Source organism: Clarias gariepinus, chromosome 20, assembly GCF_024256425.1.
Source record: "Clarias gariepinus isolate MV-2021 ecotype Netherlands chromosome 20, CGAR_prim_01v2, whole genome shotgun sequence".
Classification (NCBI taxonomy): domain Eukaryota; kingdom Metazoa; phylum Chordata; class Actinopteri; order Siluriformes; family Clariidae; genus Clarias; species Clarias gariepinus.
In genome coordinates this window covers 13257900-13279132 of record NC_071119.1, presented here as the reverse complement: position 1 = coordinate 13279132, position 21233 = coordinate 13257900, and the positions used below count along the sequence as shown (strand labels likewise).

Here is a 21233-nt window from a genome sequence, read left to right as displayed (position 1 = left end):
AAAAAATAAAAGGGAAAAAAAAAATCTGTTCATCTGTGTACAGTGATCTTGTGTACCATAAAATGTTAATGGAATACGTTGTTACGGTTATAATTACTAAAGAACAAATGACTAAATTTGCCGGGCTTGATCAACTATGAGCAATGACCAGCTGTGTGCCAATTAAGCACAAGCTCCCACAAACCGTTCCCCCCTATTATTTGGAGATTGCAAGTTCGAATTCTGCTACAACCATTTGTAGCTGGGAGTTGGCCATGATATCGACTGGTGTTACCATATATAGATAAACACAGTGCTGTGAAAAAGTATTTGCATTTGCTCATTTTATTTCCATATTTATCTTACTTTAATAATTTAGATCATAAAACAAATTGAAAAAAAGCTGTTGAAAACCACCTGGCCCTATGTGAAAAAGCAATTGCCCCCCTTGCTATGAATGAACTGTGATTAGAACTGTGATGCTATGAATGAACTGTGATTTTTTTTTGGAAAGCTGATTTAAATTGCACTTGCCACACCCAGACTTGCTTAAATTAAGAAATCACCTAAATAAAACCTGTCTGACAAAGTGCAGCATGAAGATCTCACATCATGACCTAAAGAAACAGATGAGCCATTTCCAAGGCTTTTGGACTTCAGAGGAGCACAGTGAGAGCCATTATACACAAATGGAGAAAACTTGGAACAGTGGTGAATCTTACAATTACGATTCATCCAGGAACTCATAAATGAACCCAGAACAACATCTAAAAGAAATACAGACCTCTTGTTGCCAAAATTCTTCCACAGTGATATGAAAGACTAATTGCCAGTTATCGCAAAAACTTGTTTGCAGGTATTGCTACAAAGGCTAGCACAAGTTATTAGGTTTAGGAGCAATTAGTTTTTCACATAGGACAAGGACAAAATTGAACATCTTTTCTACCTTCACAAATGAAATCATTAAAAAACTGCATTTTGTATTTACTCGGGTTATCTCTGTGTAATAATAAAATTTGTTTGTTGATCTCGATAAATTAAGTGTGACAAACAGGGGGAAAAAATCATGAAGAAGTCCTGTCCAGTAATCTGGAGCACTGTTTACTGATTTATTTGAATGGAAGATATCCTGTAACCTTGTGTAGTTTAACAAAAAGTTAAAAAGTTAATTAATAGTCCAGCTTTTATCATGAACATACAAGCAAATTTTCATGAAAGAAAAGTTACAAAAATATTTGTATTTGCTGTCAATTGTAAGAGAATTAAACATTAAAAGTATAAAAAAGTCCGAATCAACATGTTAAACTTAAAAATCAGAACTGGTCTAGAAAGCTAAAAAACATTTACTAATATTTACTATCTAAAATCAGCAGAGATTAAAATTTAAAGTTTACCAAAAAATCATCTTCAGGCAGTGCAGAGATGAAAACAGGTTCAATGGCTTGGAGGAAATCAAAACCTTGTGTTGCCCACCTACCATGTGCAGAGAAGACAAATCGATCAAAATTTTATTTTTTATTTAGTTTTAATACCAACATTCTTATACCCAGACCCTTTTAAATACTGTAGGTACAGCATAAGAGACTCCGTAGATGCCTAGAGAAGGAGATGGGCTAACCTGGGACGGGTACCTCTTCCACTCTCACACTTTGTTAGGACATAATTCATCCACTTCCGGGCGAAGGCAATGTAGCGTTCCCCGATCCGCTGCCTGAACTCTCCTGACATCAGCCTCACCACCTCTTTATGGTACTATAAATAAAATAAAATAAAAACACTTGCTACTTAGTGATTTTAAGTATAAAGTTGACAGGGTACTATAAGCAGATCATTAATAAAGGCAGAATGCAGATTAATTAAAACCTGTCCATGCAAACCTCAAAGGCAAAGTTGTAGCCCTGAATCATGGCTTCTCTGTAGTACTGTTGAAGGGTGACAGACTCAGACTCCTCTACTTCTGCCTCAAACTCAGATGTGAACATGTATTCTACATGGTCAATGGCACTGTTAATCTTACTGCACAAGTTCAGAGCCTCATTCTAACAGAGAGAAGAAGGAGGAGATTAAAACACCAGAATGTAGTTGCTTAAGGGTAGCAATGCGTCACAGCCAAACTGAACCTTAATTGACTCCTATAAATTTATAAAATTCTCAAACATCAAAAGTTAGTATAAAGTAATTTATTAGTATTGTTTTTGGCAGAAATGCTTGAGCACCCATCAAAATGTAAGTGGTTTTATTAACATTAACAGTCCAAGTTAGCATGATCACATTCTAATTTGGTACAGAAAAGTTAGTACCTTGAGCTGCTCCAGGGCTTTGGCAATAAGGGGCTGGCTGGAAGTCTGCTCTCGCCGTAGAGTCAACAGTTCCCCCATAGACTGCTGAAAGGCTTTACGCTGGGCCACCAGGTGTCCGGACTGCATTACAATCAGCAACATATTCTCCACCTAAAGGACATTTAGAGAAACATTTGAATTCAGATGTACAGATGGGTTGAAAGAGAATGAATACAAGTATTAATTTTAGTCGATGATTAGTTTTGAATAGTCAAAATATCCATTAAATATGTGAGAGCATTTCAAATGATACCTTTTAGTGGCAGTATAATGCCAATTGATCTGTTACTTACCTTCATTGCCTTCAAGGTATCTACTGTCTCCATCTGTGGCACCAGTTTGACCACAATCCCATCCCACGAAGCCCAACTGGCCTCAGCATCCACATCCCCAGCTCCATGCTTGCTCATGATAAGGAAGGCCTCATCCTCAGGGATCTCATCTGGCTCTTTGGAGCATTCCTTTCCTGCTGCTGCATTCAGTAGCTGCAAAATGGTGAGGCGCTGGTCCATTAGACCACATGGGACAAAGACCTGTAATTCTTCCAACCCTGGGATATAGGCCTGCAGTGTAATACAAAGTACAAATGCATCCATGAACATACACACATTTTATTTTTAGCATTGTGGATGTTTACGTAAGCCAGCTTAATTTTTAAAGGGACTGATATTTTTCGTCCCCGTTAACATATACATACCCTAATGCGCTATTTGCACAATACTATGACCTGCTAGGATGAGATGATTTTTGATTGTCTTTGCACAAAAACACACAGAATTAGAAGAGGGGATGCTGAAATTGCACACAACTGTAATCTAACCTTAGCCTCTGTAACCAAAATTCCAGTCTTCACAACTCTTAGCTATCATTCTACAGAAAGAGTCGAATTTCGCTAATGGGGCTCAATTCGAAGCAGCTTTTATTGTTAACAGAACTAACATTAGGAGTTTAAACTAGCCCACTATTATTTTTTGTTGGCTACACAAAAAGTTTGTAAGTTCGTAAAAAAGGTCCTGCTAACAAACTAAAATGTTAATTTATGGCAAGAATTACACACTTGTTAATCTGTTTAGCTTTCTTTGATGGAAAGACCATCAATACTTCTAGTCTGAACCATGGCCAGGTAACTGTTTTAACATTAAGACAAAAAGGGGAGAAAAAAAAGTACCTTTACATAGTTTCTTTGTTTCAGAGCATGGAGGATGCAAGACACTCCACTAGCTAGGAGGAAGTCAGCAGCAATCTCAAGGTCCTGCAGAAAAATTAAATGCTTTAAGAACATATCATGTGGCATATGTGGCGTAAAAAAAAAGGCATAAAAACAGTGTAAAGGAAGTAAAAAAAGCAGTAGGAAAAAGCAGAAAAACAGTCAACATCTGAAGAAAATGACTGCAAACTTAGTTCTGTATTTTAAAGAACTGTTATTTTTTTGTACATTGTTTCTTTGCGGCACAAGCGTGTTAAAAAGTACAAATGTCAAAATTTTTAATTATATTATTAGTGTCACTACAACACATTCATAAATATTGAAGAAGCATCATTCCTCCCAAATGCAGTTAAAAAGATATTAAAAATATATATTAAACTTTTCAGAAGGAAAAAATGTTCTGTTATAAACAAATTTGTGTCTGTATGGGAAAAAAATTAAGCCTGAAATGTCATTTTCTCATTTATGACTTCCTTTACTATCCTAGTTGAGTTGTCACAAATAGACTCTTATATATTAAAAAACTCTGTAACAAGTCATGTTTGGCTAGGTTACATAAAAAAAATCAATAAATAAAACTCGGTTAAAAGTTTTAGCTCTACCTTACTGTGAATTTAAACAAAACTTCTTAGGATTAGAATAAGTTTTGAATAAGTTCATTTAATTAAAAAAAATGTTTGATAAAAATATTTCAAATTGCTGCTGAGATACGCCCTTACTTCCCGTTTGGTGCCTTTACATTAAATTGTTTGCAATGTCTTATGGGTGAATCATTACATAAATCAAACATCAAAATATTTTTATCTGTTCTGGTCTTTTGATGCAGCTTGCCAATTTATGATGTTCAATCAAAATCTGTAGGAGACATTAAATTGCAGTTTTGCTCAGTTTCATCATTTGATCACAAATTCAAAAACATATCAGGAGCACATGGTATGTTCAGGGGAATCAAGAGAAATAAAAATTATTTAATTTTAGGACAAATTTTAGCAAAACCTAAGGATGAATTACACGCAAAACTTCCTTGAGACACTTAGAAGGTACAGTACTTTAATTATCTGCCATGTTGATGATCTTCAATGATCTTCCTACGCTTTTACATTCTGTTTGTCAGCTTTCATATTGTTGGTTTGTTATGAATCATCCTGTACATCAAAAATCAAAGAAATAACTTTTTCTGAATAGTCTTAGCATGTTGTGATTCACGTTAAGCAATGATTTTGGAAAGGTTTGCAGGAGAAAACTGTTTCTCCTAAAGAATTTTATTTGTAGCAAAAATCCAATGTGGCAGAAATGAGCATCATGGTGCATTTTGAGTTTGATTTAAAGAATCAGAGAACAATTGATGTTGATATATAACTGTAAATGTACAGTACGACCAAATTTTTTTTTCTATTGGTGATGCTAAAGTGGCTTAGACCCAAATTGTTGTCAAGGTACATAAATGTGTACATAGTTTTCTATTAGCTGTTACCTTACCTGTACAATTTTGTTTTGACTGGACGTTTTTGTTTAAAATTATTTAGTGTACACATAATTCATATTTTTATGCACTTTATATCATTCAAAAAGATATTAAATAAAAAAATAATTAATGGAAATGTACAGTATAAACCCTATTAGAGCCCACATCAAGATTACATCTAGAGTGTTCTCTAAAGTCAAAACAACAAAAACTTCAGCTATCAAAACTATCAGCTTGCTCTGTTGTTGGGTGCAAAAGAATTGGGGGAGTTGCTTAGCTTAAAATGATCGGAGCTAAAAGTTGTGAGGATCATAGAAAAGGTCCTTACAACTGAAAGAGTTGAAAATGTTTGTCAAGAAATTTCAAATTGAAAATGATAGAGATCAGACAACAGAAAAAAAGGAGCTGAAATAGAAATTAAATGGCAAATGGCTCATGTAACCTTGGGCCTCACCCTGAATAATACATTCTGCTGAAAACAGCAATGTGGAGGGTTCAAGCATTCCATACACATACAGTAGCACCTCCAGATCAGTTCTTGCCAAAGAAACACAGAACCATAAAAAGACAATAATAAACATTTCATCTAATCATATTTTGGGATGATAGCTTTACCCTATAAGTGAGACCATGCCTTAAATGTTGCATATCCCCTCAAAATCCCCTCCTGTGAATGCTGCCTTTCTAGTTTTGTGGGAATCCAAGCCGACACTAATTTAGCTGCTTTAATAAATGAGGAAAAAAATAAGAACATTAAAAAGTTCGTTTTGTTGGACTCTAATTAACTGTTGATACTACATGCTTGAAGACCTAAATATATGTGTCAGTTCATTAGGCTGAGTAGGTTGGATGTGAGATCTAACAAACATATTTGGTGGAAAAAGGGTAAATGAAAAACTCTGTTTTCTGTTGTCTAACCATTTAAGTAAATTAGGCTCTGCCTCATTAGATTTGATTAAGCTAAATAGCCAAAATTGCAAAGTTGAGGAGAGACAGCATGGGAATAAATATGTTTGACTCGATATCTTACAAAGATATGCTTATTTTTATGCACAAACATTTGAATAGCATCTCCCTGAGGGTTGAGCGAGACAGTGTCACTTAATAGAAATGTTTTTGCTATGTATTTAAACTATATACAGTGAACAAAATTTTAAGGACATGTAAAATGTTTTAAGTATGGTGATGTATAAGGGTGCACTTGCATATGCTCTGGTAACATAATCAATTAGAAACTATCTATACTGCATTTATATGGTAGGATCTCCTATTAACTGATACTGACTCACTAAAGAAGCCTCATATTCAGGTTTTATGACAATTACTTAGTGATTACTCTGTTAAATACCTGCTAAAAACTAATTAGCCAATGGTTACATTTCAGTCAAACATTTGTGTGAAGATTAGTCTAGAGATGCAGTATAGCAAGTTTTTGGCAAGTGAAATTTAACTCAGCTTTCCAAAAAATGTGGTTAATCATAATTCATTCATTGTTCAGCAAGGGGTGGCGGGTTGGGGGGGATGAAATCATCATTTGAAAACTACACTTTGTATTTACTTAGGTTATCCTTGTGAAATATAAAAATTTTAAATCATTTAAGTGTGACAAATATGCAAAATATTTTTTTATTATATTGCTAAAGTCTGATCAACTGCAATCAATGTTTATTTAGGAAGTCCAATTATGCAATTTTAAGGTTGCTAATATTGCTTAATAAGTCTCTTAAAACATGTATGCAAGGTCAAAAAAACACTTCAGTTTTCTCTAAAAATAGATTTAATTTTACCCCATTTCTAAATGATTTGTAAACGACTCGTGTCAGATGGCGCGGTGATTTATGATTGGTCTACCGCTACAGCGTGTGTCGGAAAACAAAACGCCCATGACCATAACTGAACGACGGCTCTGGAGATCCATCAACACAGAAAAGATGGCGTCGGTTTTATCGCGTAACGACCAGCTAATTTTATATTAACTGTGGCTACAAAAATCAAGAGGTCTTTTATCTTTGTGTCAGTGTTGCGTTAAAAGGCTGGTGAGCAAAAAGGACAAACGCAAACAATTAGATAAAGCAAACGCGTATTATACAAAACTAAATAAAGTAAACGAAAAAGGTGCACAACAACAAAACAAACTACATATAATAAACTGTATGTGTATGTGAACGCGAGTGAATGGAAAATGTCAGAAGTCTGTGTTTATTGCATGTGTGTACATACCAAAAAAAAAAAAAAAAACAAACACAAACAAGTACAGTAGTTGATCAATTGGAATGGTTATTACCGTCGCGCTCACCGCCGTGTAAAAACGTCAGCGGCCAAAATAAATCAGTTGCATTTTAAAGTCATTCGTAAAATGGCCGCCAGGTGGCGCAAAGTGACATTTTCGCTCGTTGCAGTAAATACAATAGTGACTGTTATACAGCGTATTTCTGTATCTGTTTATTGTTATTTAAGTTCTGGATTATTTTAGGTACTTTAAACACATTGTTGGGTTGCTCATGTTGGCTCATATGAGATGTAGTTTACAAATGAACACCTGGTTGGGTTATTTTGACCTAACCGGGCCAACTTATGTCGAAAAGAATTTATAAACGGTTTCTAAACGTGGGCTATTGTTTTTTTACTTATAATATTTGTTAATTTAATTTAAATGAGGTTTGGGCTCAGGACTTCGATTCGGCATCGTGATTCTCCTCTTTAATTTACTCCATAGTCTAAATCAGCACTCATGAAGTTTTCCATGAAGTTTGATTATGGATGCGTCGAGAAAACAGCAAGCAGACTGACTCTGACCATTTAAAAAAAACGTTTGCGTTTATTTTCTGACGCGCTCAAGTTCACCAAAAACAATACAGAACAAAGCACCTTATTTGCTTTCATACATTTACAAAATCATTAATTTTTTTCGTTATTGTGAGTGCACTTAAATAAAAGTTGAGTCTTATAAAGGCCATGTAGTCTTATATAGTTTTATTATATAGTTTTTGCACATTAATCTGACACAGTTTTTTCAGCCTGTCACGGCGTGCGCCCAAATCAATATCGCTCCTCGCTCACTAGTTAGGCGTCCTTCCCTTCAGACATGCGAAGCAGCGGGACCGCAGAATTACACATGACTGGTGAGCTTTGTTGCTAATGGCCCGGGCTTGCACCCCGCGCTATAAAATACTCGGGGTTTGTTGGGTTAAAGTGGATTTTACTAGGCTCTGTGTATGCAACATGCGTGCAACAACGCGGAAGTGCGGCATGCAAGTGGGGCAAATGGAACGCGCCCCGGGGACTTCAAAGGAGCGCGAGGTGGGAGGGGCCGGTCCGGCCATCCGCGGAGAGCAGAGTCAGCGCGAGCGGACGGATGGCCATTGCACTCACACCGCGTAGTAAAATCCACTGTAACCCAACAAACCCTAAGTATTTTATAGCGCAGGGTGCAAGCCCGGGATCATAATAAGCCGTGCCTTTATTCCGTCATGTCATGTGGGCATTATAAGATTTGTATTGAAAACTTCTGACTAAAAAGTGGCAGCTGGCACGCCTAAAAATAGACGCAGGTTATTTTTTTTATAGTCTAAATAAAAGCCCTCCGCTTTAATTTCCTAAAGTCTAATCGGCGCTCAACCGCACGCATAGTTTTCCCGAGCGCAAGGAATTTTTTTTTGTGCTAAATAATAATTATGCAGTATAATAATTCCTATTAATCCTGGGTTGTTCTTTTAGTGTCACTATAGTGCTTTACAATGCCAAACAACATTCAAATACAAATTATCCACCCTTCCTAGGTGTGAATCGGCTGTTCTCACCTATACATTCAGAGAAACTGAAATGCACTTCTCCCCACTTTAAAAACCTCTTGAATCTGAGACTGACTTTCAGTGATTTAAATTTGTGTAATTTTAATCTTCTGGATTCTAAATTCTAAAGTTAACATTGTTGCCTTTTTTTAATCCTTGGAATGGAAGAACTTGAGATTTTCCTTATAATAGCGTAAATTGCATTGGTTTTAATCAGTCTATACACAATAATCTTCTTTGGTATTTTTATAAAAAAAAAAAAAACGGGTATGGGGGCGAGGACGTTTGTGTTAAGTTTTTACGTCAGCGAGGACTCGCGCCGGCCATTGACAGCGGGAGAAGCGCTGCCTCCGCGTGCTCAGTTCTGCCACTCCGCGCACCAACACTTATCGTCAGCTGTGTGCCCGCATGCCAGTGTGGCACAGCCCCCGGAACTGCACATGCACAACCTTTATCCCATTCTTTCCATTCTTCCTCCTTCAACACTTTCCTTCCCCATTTTACCTAAATAAATTAGCCTTTTCCCGTAAGACCTCGCCTCGTGTCCGCAACATGGGTCGAACCCGTTACAGATCATAACAGTCTACTGCATTTCATTCTTATAACAACGCAAAAACACAAGCGGGGCTGAATGACCAACATCAGCTGACGCAGTAGAACGTCCTGACAATTTTATGGTCATTTATTTCAGTTAATAAATCTACTACAAATTTAAAGAACACAAGATATAAGACGACACAAAACCCTACACGCGTCTTTTCTAATTACACGTGATAAAATCTAAAGGCTCACTGTATTAACATTTATTTTGTTTAAATTTGATCCTAATAAGATTTAATTTAATTTGAATTATACATTTGTACTGTAATTTTAGTTCTGTGATTATAAATTTGTTTAACTACAATGTGCAGTTCTAAAACTCCGTGTCTCATTAATCCAGCAGAGAATGAACTAAGGCATGAGGCGTCAGTCTGTAGTTATATAGCGCCACTCAGCGGTATTAGCCAGCAAACGCACAAAGCCAATCGGTACCGCCGAGCGCCGCGACGGTAGAACCTACATTCCGATTGAGTAACCACTGTAGATAAAGCAAACGTGTATTATACAAAACTAAACCTCTACGGCAAACCTCAAGGGAAAAAAATGCCTCCGCACACGCGAAGTGCGCATGCGCCAAGTTCAGTTTTGGTGAATGGTGGAGGATAAACATTTAAAAAGAATTTCGTGTGCTCTCGTTTTTATTGTTTTTTTTTTATATTATAAAGTGTTTAAGCGAACCTGGCATGAATGCTCGGTCACATTAACAAGAGTGTGGTAATGTTAATTGTAAGATGGCAGGCAAGTTGTTCGTGACGTAAACCGTGGGCGGGCAAGTTGTTCGCGACGTAGAACGTGGGCGGACAATATGCAAATATGTTACGGAGTAACGATGATCCTTAACAGAGTAAAAATAGATTTGCTAGCGACTTGTTTAGGCTAATGTGAGTTGATTCTTTAATTTATCGTGGACTGTCAGTGTCACAAATAGTGCAGATAGTTTATGTTCACATACAGCTACATGACACACTGCATGAAAGAAAATATTTGAAAAAGCATAATAATAGGACCTCTTTAAAAGTTGCAGTTAATTTATAAAATAAATAATACAGGTGTGTCATTAATAACGGGCATGAAAGATGATTAAAGAGACCTGATTGTCTTACCTTACGTAGCATTTTTGCAAATCCCAGCGCTTTAGATGCCCGCTCCCTGGCCTCATGGAAAAGCTCTTTGAGAGAGCGACTTGTCTCAATCACAGATCGCCTGTGGGGCCAGGCATAAAGCATTAGTATGTCATATAATATAATACAAAAACCTCAAACTGTCAATTTGCAAATATTTATCAATGAAAACATTTAATTATGTTGCAGTGGTTTAAGTCATTTAACATGTTACCTGATCTCATCCAAGGCAGTACTTCCATCAGCACTTTCCCAAAACTCGTCACAACTCTTCTGAAGGCCTGTGTCCAAAAAGTCCCCAGTTGATCTTAGCAGCATGCCAGCAATGTCACTGAAATCGAAGAAAAATGTAGCAGACTCAGCCAAAATAATTACACAAAATAAAGTAAAGTGGCGCCGATACCAAAACTGGCATACAGTAGGTACCCAATTGGAATGGTTATTACCGCTGCGCTCAGCGCCGCGTTAAAACGACAGCGACCAAAATAAATCAGTTGCATTTCAAAGTCATTCGTAAAATGACCGCCAGGTGGCACAAAGTGACATTTTCACTCGTCGCAGTAAATACAATAGTGATGGTAATTTCCACGAGTACTTTACACAAACATGAAAAAATCGGAACCAGAGCTATTGATATGTACTGTACAATAATAAGTTTAAATAAAAAAACCCTTTGGTAAATGTTGTTTAGATAAAGTTCACTAGCTGACAATTTTATTTGTACAAAGTATAAACTGTTATATAGCGTATCCCTGTATCTGTTGATGAGATGTAGTGGGTCATTTACAAATGAACCCCTGCTTGGGTTATTTTGACCCAACAACTGGTTTATTCATTATTGTTTCGTTTCTCCAAATAGCAGCCTGCAAAATGTTTGAAATATTACTGTTATTGTGTCATAGGTGTAGTTTTAAGAGTTGTTTAGGCAAGAATGCGTGTGTTTACAGCTCAAAACCTCCATCAGTTATTAAAGATAGCGTCTACTTAGAAAAAATGCCCCAGCGATTTCGGAGCTTCAGGAAATCTCCTGGCGCTCTGCGCATAACACCGGGCCAACTCATGTCAGAAAGAATTTCTAAACATCTTCTAAACGTGGGCTTTTTTTAATCATAATATTTGTTCATTTAATTTAAATGAGGTTTGGGCTCAGGACTTTGATTCAGCATAGTGATTCTCCTCTTTAATTTACTACATAGTTTTAATCAGCGCTGCATAATCGACGCATGCATAAATTTTTCCAGAACGCACCGGCAGAAGTAGACTAATGATTATGAATGCGTCGGGAAAAACAGCAACCAGATATATTTTTCACGTCTGTGAGGCGAGTATACACGAGTTTCGGTTCATTTTCTGACGCGCTCAAGTTCACCAAAACCAATACAGAACAGCGCACCCTGTGATGATAATGATCCCGGGCATGCACCCTGCGCTATAAAATACTCGGGGTCTGTTAGGTTACAGTGGATTTTATTACGCGGTGTGAGTGCGATGTGCGCGCAACAACGTGGAAGTGCGGCATGCAAGCAGGGCAAATAGAACTCGCCCCATGAATTTAAAAGAAGTGAGAGCTAGGAGGGGCCGGTCCTGCCATCCGTAGAGAGCAGAGAAAGGTCGAGCGGACGGAGGCAGGAACTACTGTCCTCGCGGGCCCACGCTGCCACTCTGTCCGCTGCTCATCGCTCACCAGCCTGTGCCCGCATGCCAGCGGGGCACTGTCAACCAAACCTGCACATGCACATTCCTTCCTTTCCATCCTCACTCCTTTTACCCTTTACTTCCCATTTTCCCCATAAGACCTCGTCTCGAGCCCTGCACTTAGGGTCGAATCCGTTACACAGCCCAAATGTAGTCAGCAATATTTAAAAAAACTTTTATTTTTTTTGTTTTAATGTTATTTTGAAGTAAAAGAAACAGTAATGGCTAAAATAGTAAAATTAATAGTTAAAATATTAACAAGGGGAATTTTTGATGTCATGTGGGCATTATAAGATTGGTATTGAAAACGTCTAACTAAAATGTGTCAGCTGGCACGCCTAAAAATAGACGCAGGTTACTTTTTTATAGTCTAAATGAAAATCCTCCTCTTTAATTTCCTACGTAGTCTAATCAGAGCATACTAAAATCTGAACTGAGTCGTTTACATAAGTCATTGATCAATAGGGCATCATATCAATTTATTCCTCCAGATGTACCTGTTTTACATGGAAATTTACGGCTTCTCTGACAGAGCCATAAGAACAGTAGCAGCTGGAACACTTAAAACAGATGCAGAATTATTTTTATAATTTAATTAAAAATGCTTTTTTAAATGTGGGCTATTGTTATTTACTTTAATTTAATTTAAATGGGGTTTTGGCTCCGGAATGTTGAGCATCGTAATCCTCCTCTTTACTTTCCTACGTAGTCTAATCAGCACTTAACCGCACACAAAGTTTGTGTGACTTGTAATCCATACGGTTTTGCCAGCGGTGGTACAGCGCAACGGGGGTCATTATTTACTATTAAAGAAAATGATGATGATCTGTCACAGCTTGCGCCTGTGATGGGCATGCGCCCAAATCTACTATCCCTACTCGCTTACTCCGTAGGCTCCCTGAATAGGCGGCAAAGGGACAAAGCTGCCTATTCATGCCAGCTGGCGATAATTAACGGTAATATGATCTCGGGCTTGCTTCCGCATTATAAAAGAAAGGCACGGAGTTTAGTCCAAGGTCCATGAAGTACGTGATGTGGTGGAGAATGAGTGGGGCATGTGAGTGGGGTGATGTGACGCGCCCCCAGGGACTTAAACCAAGAACACTGGAATTCCCCGCGCTGAGAACAGCGCGAGAAAGAGCTGCACAAGCACTGAGACGGCCTTCGCAAAGGAAAAGGACGTTTGCAAAGTTCTTGTGTTTGCGTCAGCAAGGACTCCCACCGGCCACCGACAGCGGGAGAAGCACGAGGGAGCGTGCTGGAGCGCTGCCTCCGCATGCTCCATTCTGCCACTCCGCCCACCGCCACTTATCGTCAGCTGTGTGCTACTTCGAGCAAAGGATGCAGGCTGCTTTTCAGTACCGCGTATTATGAAAACTACAGCTGGGGGCAGAGCTTTTTCTTACAAAGCCCAAAAATTATGGAATAGTCTTCCAAATAGTGTTCGGGACTTAGACACGGTCTCAGTGTTTAAGTCCAGGCTAAAAACCTATTTATTTAATCAAGCATTTTTATAAATAGATTTGTCTTGGTTAAAGGGGCAGATCTAGAGGACAACATCTAGGGGAATGTTGCCTGGCATTATAATCTACGTCTTCTGGAGACGTCCTGCCGGAGTCTCTGCTTGCACTCTACACTGAATATACATTCACATTGTGCATTATGTAACTGCGACCATACCTAACTATTATGTCTCCTCTTCTGCTCTTCCTCTTCCCTCTCTCCTTCCCTCTCTCTGTCGAGCTACACATGTCGTTCCTGAGCTGCCAGTGATCCAGACTCTCTCTACCCTCCGGACCTGTCTGACCCATCATGGTGCCCCGCTTCTGGTTGGAGATCTCGTCACATGGATGCCCCGTGTGTCTCTTTGCGTGTGTCTGGTGTCTGGAGATGGTCTCACTTTACCATAAAAACGGATCTGGCCTTAACTGTTGACAGCTGTTTCTCTGAGGACTTGACTTGGCTGCGGTTGCTCGATAGTTCAAGATTGCAGTTGTCTACAATAACTACCAGGACTCCATATTTACATCAATTAACATCAACTACAGTGGTGTGAAAAACTATTTGCCCCCTTCCTGATTTCTTATTCTTTTGCATGTTTGTCACACTTAAATGTTTCTGCTCATCAAAAACCGACAAAGATGACATAATTGAACACAAAATGCAGTTTTTAAATTCAATTCAATTCAATTAAATTTTATTTGTATAGCGCTTTTAGCAATTTTCATTGCAGGAAAGCAGCTTTACACAGTCAAAAGAATTATTTAAGTTTGTATAAAATGTGAATTTGTATAAATCAAAATGGTCAGTTTGTCCCTGGTGAGCAAGCCGAGGGCGACAGTGGCAAGGAAAAACCCTGAGATGGTAATAGGAAGAAACCTTGAGAGGAACCAGACTCAACAGGGAACCCATCCTCATTTGATGGTCCTCATAAATGATGGTTTTTATTATTTAGGGAGAAAAAAAATCCAAACCTACATGGCCCTGTGTGAAAAAGTGATTGCCCCCCTTGTTAAAAAATAACTTAACTGTGGTTTATCACACCTGAGTTCAATTTCTGTAGTCACCCCCAGGCCTGATTACTGCCACACCTGTTTCAATTAAGAAATCACTTAAATAGGAGCTACCTGACACAGAGAAGTAGACCAAAAGCACCTCAAAAGCTAGACATCATGCCAAGATGTATAACTATTATACAGTGGTGTGAAAAACTATTTGCAAGGTAGACATCATGCCAAGATCCAAAAAAATTCATGAACAAATAAGAACACAAGAAAATGAGATCTATCAAAAGCTAGACATCATGCCAAGGATCCAAAAAGCTAGACATCATGCCAAGATCCAAAAAAATTTATGAACAAATAAGAACACAAGAAATTGAGATCTATCAAAAGCTAGACATCATGCCAAGATCCAAAAAAATTAATGAACAAATAAGAACACAAGAAATTGAGATCTATCAGTCTGGTAAAGGTTATAAAGCCATTTCTAAAGCTTTGGGACTCCAGCGAACCACAGTGAGACCCATTATCCACAAATGGCAAAAACATGGAACAGTGGTGAACCTTCCCAGGAGTGTCTGGCCGACCAAAATTACCCCAAGAGCGCAGAGACAACTCATCCGAGAGGCCACAAAAGACCCCATCTAAAGAACTGCAGGCCTCACTTCATGACTCCACCATAAGAAAGAGACTGGGCAAAAACGGCCTGCATGGCAGATTTCCAAGGCGCAAACCACTTTTAAGCAAAAAGAACATTAAGGCTCGTCTCAATTTTGCTAAAAAAACATCTCAATGATTGCCAAGACTTTTGGGAAAATACCTTGTGGACCGACGAGACAAAAGTTGAACTTTTTGGAAGGTGCGTGTCCCGTTACATCTGGCGTAAAAGTAACACAGCATTTCAGAAAAAGAACATCATACCAACAGTAAAATATGGTGGTGGTAGTGTGATGGTCTGGGGTTGTTTTGCTGCTTCAGGACCTGGAAGGCTTGCTGTGATAGATGGAACCATGAATTCTACTGTCTACCAAAAAATCCTGAAAGAAAATGTCCGGCCATCTGTTCGTCAATTCAAGCTGAAGCGATCTTGGGTGCTGCAGCAGGACAATGACCCAAAACACACCAGCAAATCCACCTCTGAATGGTTGAAGAAAAACAAAATGAAGACTTTGGAGTGGCCTAGTCATAGTCCTGACCTGAATCCTATTGAGATGTTGTGGCATGACCTTAAAAAGCCGGTTCATGCTAGAAAACCCTCAAATAAAGCTGAATTACAACAATTATGATTGATGAGTGGGCCAAAATTCCTCCAGAGCGCTGTAAAAGACTCGTTGCAAGTTATCACAAACGCTTGATTGCAGTTGTTGCTGCTAAGAGTGGCCCAACCAGTTATTAGGTTCAGGGGGCAATTACTTTTTTACACAGGGCCATGTAGGTTTGGATTTTTTTTCTCCCTAAATAATAAAAACCATCATTTAAAAACTGCATTTTGTGTTTACTTGTGTTATCTTTGACTAATGGTTAAATGTGTTTGATGAGCAGAAACATTTTGTGTGACAAACATGCAAAAGAATAAGAAATCAGGAAGGGGGCAAATAGTTTTTCACACCACTGTAGCTGAACTGCCTGCCACCTAACACACTGCATAAATGCAGATCAATTCCTGCTTTCTGTTTCACCCAAATAAGGATGGGTTTCCTGTTGAGTCTGGTTCCTCTCAAGGTTTCTTCCTATTACCATATCAGGGAGTTTTTCCTTGCCACTGTCGCCCGCGGCTTGTTTATCTTGATCCATGCACACTTACATTCCATACAGACTTAAATATTTCTTTTGATTGTGTAAAGCTGCTTTGTGACAATGACAATTGTTAAAAGCGCTATACAAGTAAAACTGAATTGAATTGAGCTGTGTGCCCGCATGCCAGCGTGGCACTGCCCCGGACCTGCACATCCTTTATTCCTTTCTTTCCATTTTCCCTCCTTTAACCCTTTCCTTCCGCATTTTACCTAAATAAATTACCCTTTTTCCGTAAGACCTCGCCTTATGTCCGTGCTTCATGGTGCCGCCCGTACAACATGGGTCGAACCTGTTACAGATCATAACAGCCTACTGCATTTCATTCTTATAATAACGCAAAAACACAAGCGGGGCTAAATGACCGCCATCTGCTGTTGCAGTAGAACGTCCTGACAATGTTTTAATTTTGTGGTCATTTATTTCAGTTAATTAATCTACTTCAAATTCACAAAACCCTACATGCGTAGCTGTTCTATATACATGTGATAAAATCTAAAGGCTCACTGTGTTAACATTTATTTCGCTTAAATTTGATCCTAATAAGATTTAATTTGAATTCTACATTTGTACTGTAAATTTAGTACTGTAATTATGAATTCGTTTAACTACAATGTTTCACTTGATTTTATCCGCTTCTATGTGCAGCTCTAAAGGAGCTGCGACTCATTAATTCTGCAGAGAATGAACTAAGGTATGAGGCATCAGTCTGTAGTTATATAGCGCCGCTCAGCAATGAAAGCCAGCAAACGCACAAACCCAAATGCTGCCGCCGAGCGCCGCGGCAGTACAATAGAACGAACATTCCAATTGAGTAACCACTGTAGGAGGAAGTATAAAGAAACAATAGTTGAAAATGTGTAAAACATTTGAGGAAATGATTAAAGGCCATAATTTACCAGAAGAGCTTTCCAGACTGAGCTTCTCCTCCACGAATGTATGGAGTGATGACTTTGGTGAAGTTCCACTCCTCCTCAAGTAAGTTTTTCAGGCTGTGAGAAGCTTGTGGAAGCTGCTGCAACATCTCAATCCAGCTGCGCATGTAGCCAAAATAAACCTGCATACATTGTTCAGCATAACTATTACTGTTAACAGCTCTAAATACGACTTTAAGTCTTCCTAAAGGTTTTGGTCGGTCCCACTTCAACCTGTTGGTTCCAGTTTCCTACCATCAATTGGACGATCACTTGCTCCATCCTCTACCTGCGGCACCATTGTATTGACACTTTGTTTTATCCTGGTTAGCAATGGAGTGTAGATAAAGTGTATTGTGTTGTACTGTGCTCTTAAGTGCTAATTAGCGGAATATTAAAAAAGCTGCTGTACAAATCCCTGCTGAAACACCGCATTTTTCTTGAAAATCCTGAGGCAGGTCTTGCATCACACTCATTTGATGTGGAGGATTTGGATGTGGTGGAGACTGGCGCCAGGCTCAAGGATCCCGATCACAGGAAGCTCATCATTCGGGGAGCCTATGCTTAAGTATTTAAGTAAAATAAAAGCAGCTGGACTACAGTCAACAGCAGTGTAAAGCTCTAAACTAAGAAAGAGATTGAATGAGCTGATGTTGCGAACATGTTGTGTTAGTGTTGAAGACTACGCCACCTTCCAGTGCACCTGCAACTGGTGTTCTCGCCTGCTAATTCCAAAGCCTGACAAAAGCTTAGAATATCGAAAAGTTAATGCTTTAGCTAAAGCGAACTTGTTGTGATGTTTTTCTTGATCACAGAAAAGTCTGCTAAAAAGCTAAATTTTTTAAAAGGTTACTGGCAAATTCCTCTCACACTCATTTAATGTACAGTGAAACCTCGAATTGTAAGTAACAAAAAAAAATATATTTTTTAAAATAAATTTTGACTTGGAAAACAAACAAGTTTTGGTTTACGAATGCAGAGTATCATGTAACACGCAAGCACTTTTTTTGACGCCGAGCGTCATGTGATTACAACTGAGCCAACGTTTTTTTTTTCTCTTGCGCTGCGGAATTGTGGGTAATCGTCTCCCCTGCTGGGTTTCAGTCTCTCACTGGTATAAGCAACATCCGTGTACGTGTGTACTGTTTACTATAACACTGTGACCACGTGTGTGCGTAAAACATCTTTTATTTTGTGTTTGTATGCGTGTGTGTACAGCGCGGGTGTACTGTTTCTTATAACACATGTGTGTGCGTGTAAAGCAAAAGAAAGTCTCATTAGAGAGGTTGAAAATCCATTTTCTTTCTCTCTCTGTATTAGCCTGCACTTTGTGTGCGTGCACGTCATTGGACACCGTGCCCCTTCACACATACCCCTCCTCCTCTCGCCTTCACACACACACACCTCCTCCTCTGGCCTTTACACACACTCACCTCTCATCCTCTCGCCTTCACACACAAACACGCACTCTTTTTAATGGAAACACTGCTCTGTCGCAATTCTTTTCAAAGGTAAAGTGCAGGTTAATTTGTTTCCTTATTCCTTTACCGCAGTGATTCCGACAGTATTACCTTACGCAAGTGTTATTAATGATGATCCTTGTTAATTTTTCCGATAAAACAGTCATTCCTTTACTGTGTGTGTGTGAGAAACTTAAATAAGAGAGGAGAAATGGTTACTGTGTAAGACGAGAAGAGGGAGAGGGGAGGGTCTGATTTCTCCTCTCCTCTTACTTCAGCTTCACACATACACAGCACCTGCATGCATAAACGGAAACACTTATCTGTTGGGATTCATTTGTACTTTTTTAAAGGTAAAGTGTTAATTTGTTTTATTTTACTTTATATTTTGTATTACTTATTTTTCTGTATTTATTTTTTGGGGCTGTGGAACAAATAATTTGAGTTTCTATTGTTTCTTATGGGAAAATTTAATTGTTTACGAGTGTTTTGAACTACAAGCCCGCTTCCAGAACGAATTATGCTCGTAATTCAAGGTTCCACTGTACTGTGATGGCATTTGGCATCAAAAATGCTCTTACTATATTTCAGCATTTAATGACCCAGGTTCTTGGTGATGTGGATAATTGTGAAGCCTACCTTGATGAGGTAGTTGTATTTTCAGATACCTGGGATGCACATATTAGTAGTTTAGACAGTTTTCTTTCTCACCTTCAGAAAGCCTCTTTAACTTAAACCTATCAAAATGTGAATTTGGTAAAGCCAGAATCTTGGCAAACGTAGGGCAAGGTACAGGTACTCCTTAAATCTACACTGCACCAGACTCAGCTTTTGCTTTGTTGTTTTCAGTGTAAGTTTTATATTAAGTAAGATATATTGTGTACCTTTGCTTGCTATTTTGACTGTCATTTCTCCTGTGGTATTTTCCCGCTATTTTGATAGACTTTCTGAATATGAATAAGAAGACTACTTATGACGGAAAAAAAAATCTTTAATTAGCAGTGCTGCTCCTAAAAATAATTATTTGATAAACATAATAAATGACAACCAATGACTTGCCTCTAGCATTTGGTGGAGATCTTCCTCAAACTCATCAATGTTGGCCTTAGTCTGCAGTCCTTGTGAGTCAGAAATAATGCCACATAACATGAACTGGTAGTAATGTTTCATTAGGAGTCCACCTTTCAGTACTTCCTTACACTCACGCACCAACTGGAACAAAAATAATAAAAAATAAATTAATATGAATATAAAAAATATTAATTTTCTCAGTTATAACTGAGAATAACAGAAACTACAAACAACACACTGCCTGTCCAAAAAAACTGCCATTTCAGAAGGGTTAAATTTGACTGCATCAAGCGAACCACTAAGGAGATTTGAAACTACTGGTTTTAAGTTAAGAACTTTTTAATACATTACCAAAACCTGGAGGGATAGCGCTAAGCCATCAACTTTGTGAAAGAAATGTGGGTGGGAAAAAATTTTAATAAATCATAAACAGAGATCACTTAAACACTTGAAGTTGAATCAAAGATAAAAACCATAGCTAGTGAAAGTATGGACATTTTTAAAGACATCTCACAGGATTTTGATTAACCACGTAGTCAGGCTAATCAGAAAAAAGTTTTCAATTTGCTAGGGAAAATAAAGTGCATAAATAATAAAATAAAGGGCATAAAGTTTGGACTTCAAAGGATTGGAAAAAGTTAATGCGATCTGATTAATTTCGCCTTCGCCTATTCCAGTGCGATGGGTGGTAAGAAGGGAAGCTCAAGAAGCAAAGCAACCATAATGCATAGTGTCCACTGTACACGCCTCTGGAGGCAGCAACATTTTGTGGCAATATAATGAAGTCAGCTGACAACATGAATGTACTGAATGACCAGGTTATCAAATCAATTACAGTATGTTTTTCTTTCCAGCTGGCGCCGGCATATTCTAGGAATTACATTATGAAAGAGTGTTTCTGGGAGCATAAGGAATTATTTTCACACATGAACTGGCCACCACATTGTGTGCTGTAATTAAAGCTATAAGTTACTAAATAAAATGAGAGAGAATAAGTTTGAATTTTTTTTTTCAAAGAGTAAATTAGTAAGTGCAAATTACAGTCAAATTCAAAATCAAAGGTTTTAAACCCTAAAATCCTCAGTCATCACTTTTGAATGAAAAAAAATGTTCAATGCAGGTGATTCACCAGCTGAACATTTTTGTAACTGAGTGTTATATTAAAAGCTTTTTATTTGGATAAAATGCATTTTTACATTTTACTACAGACAAAATATTTATTGGCTCATCATGTCATGCTGGAATGGCTTCGAGCCCCACAGTACCAGTAAAGATTCTTTAGTTTTACAGCATAAA

At 38.2% G+C, this 21233-nt stretch overlaps 1 protein-coding gene across 2 annotated transcripts in view; it reads right to left on the bottom strand.

Moving 5' to 3' along the window:
- map3k4 (mitogen-activated protein kinase kinase kinase 4) overlaps positions 1-21233 on the bottom strand; it is a 69673-nt gene that overhangs the window by 16821 nt on the left and 31619 nt on the right. For both annotated transcript variants that reach the window (XM_053480200.1, XM_053480201.1), the window contains exons 5-14: positions 19926-20078; positions 17392-17549; positions 10717-10833; positions 10485-10584; positions 3487-3570; positions 2612-2881; positions 2280-2429; positions 1857-2018; positions 1598-1731; positions 1374-1452 (exon numbers count right to left, since the gene is read on the bottom strand). In XM_053480200.1, the coding sequence (XP_053336175.1) occupies positions 1374-1452; positions 1598-1731; positions 1857-2018; positions 2280-2429; positions 2612-2881; positions 3487-3570; positions 10485-10584; positions 10717-10833; positions 17392-17549; positions 19926-20078 (1407 nt within the window). The remainder of the gene's footprint in view (positions 1-1373; positions 1453-1597; positions 1732-1856; positions 2019-2279; positions 2430-2611; positions 2882-3486; positions 3571-10484; positions 10585-10716; positions 10834-17391; positions 17550-19925; positions 20079-21233) is intronic.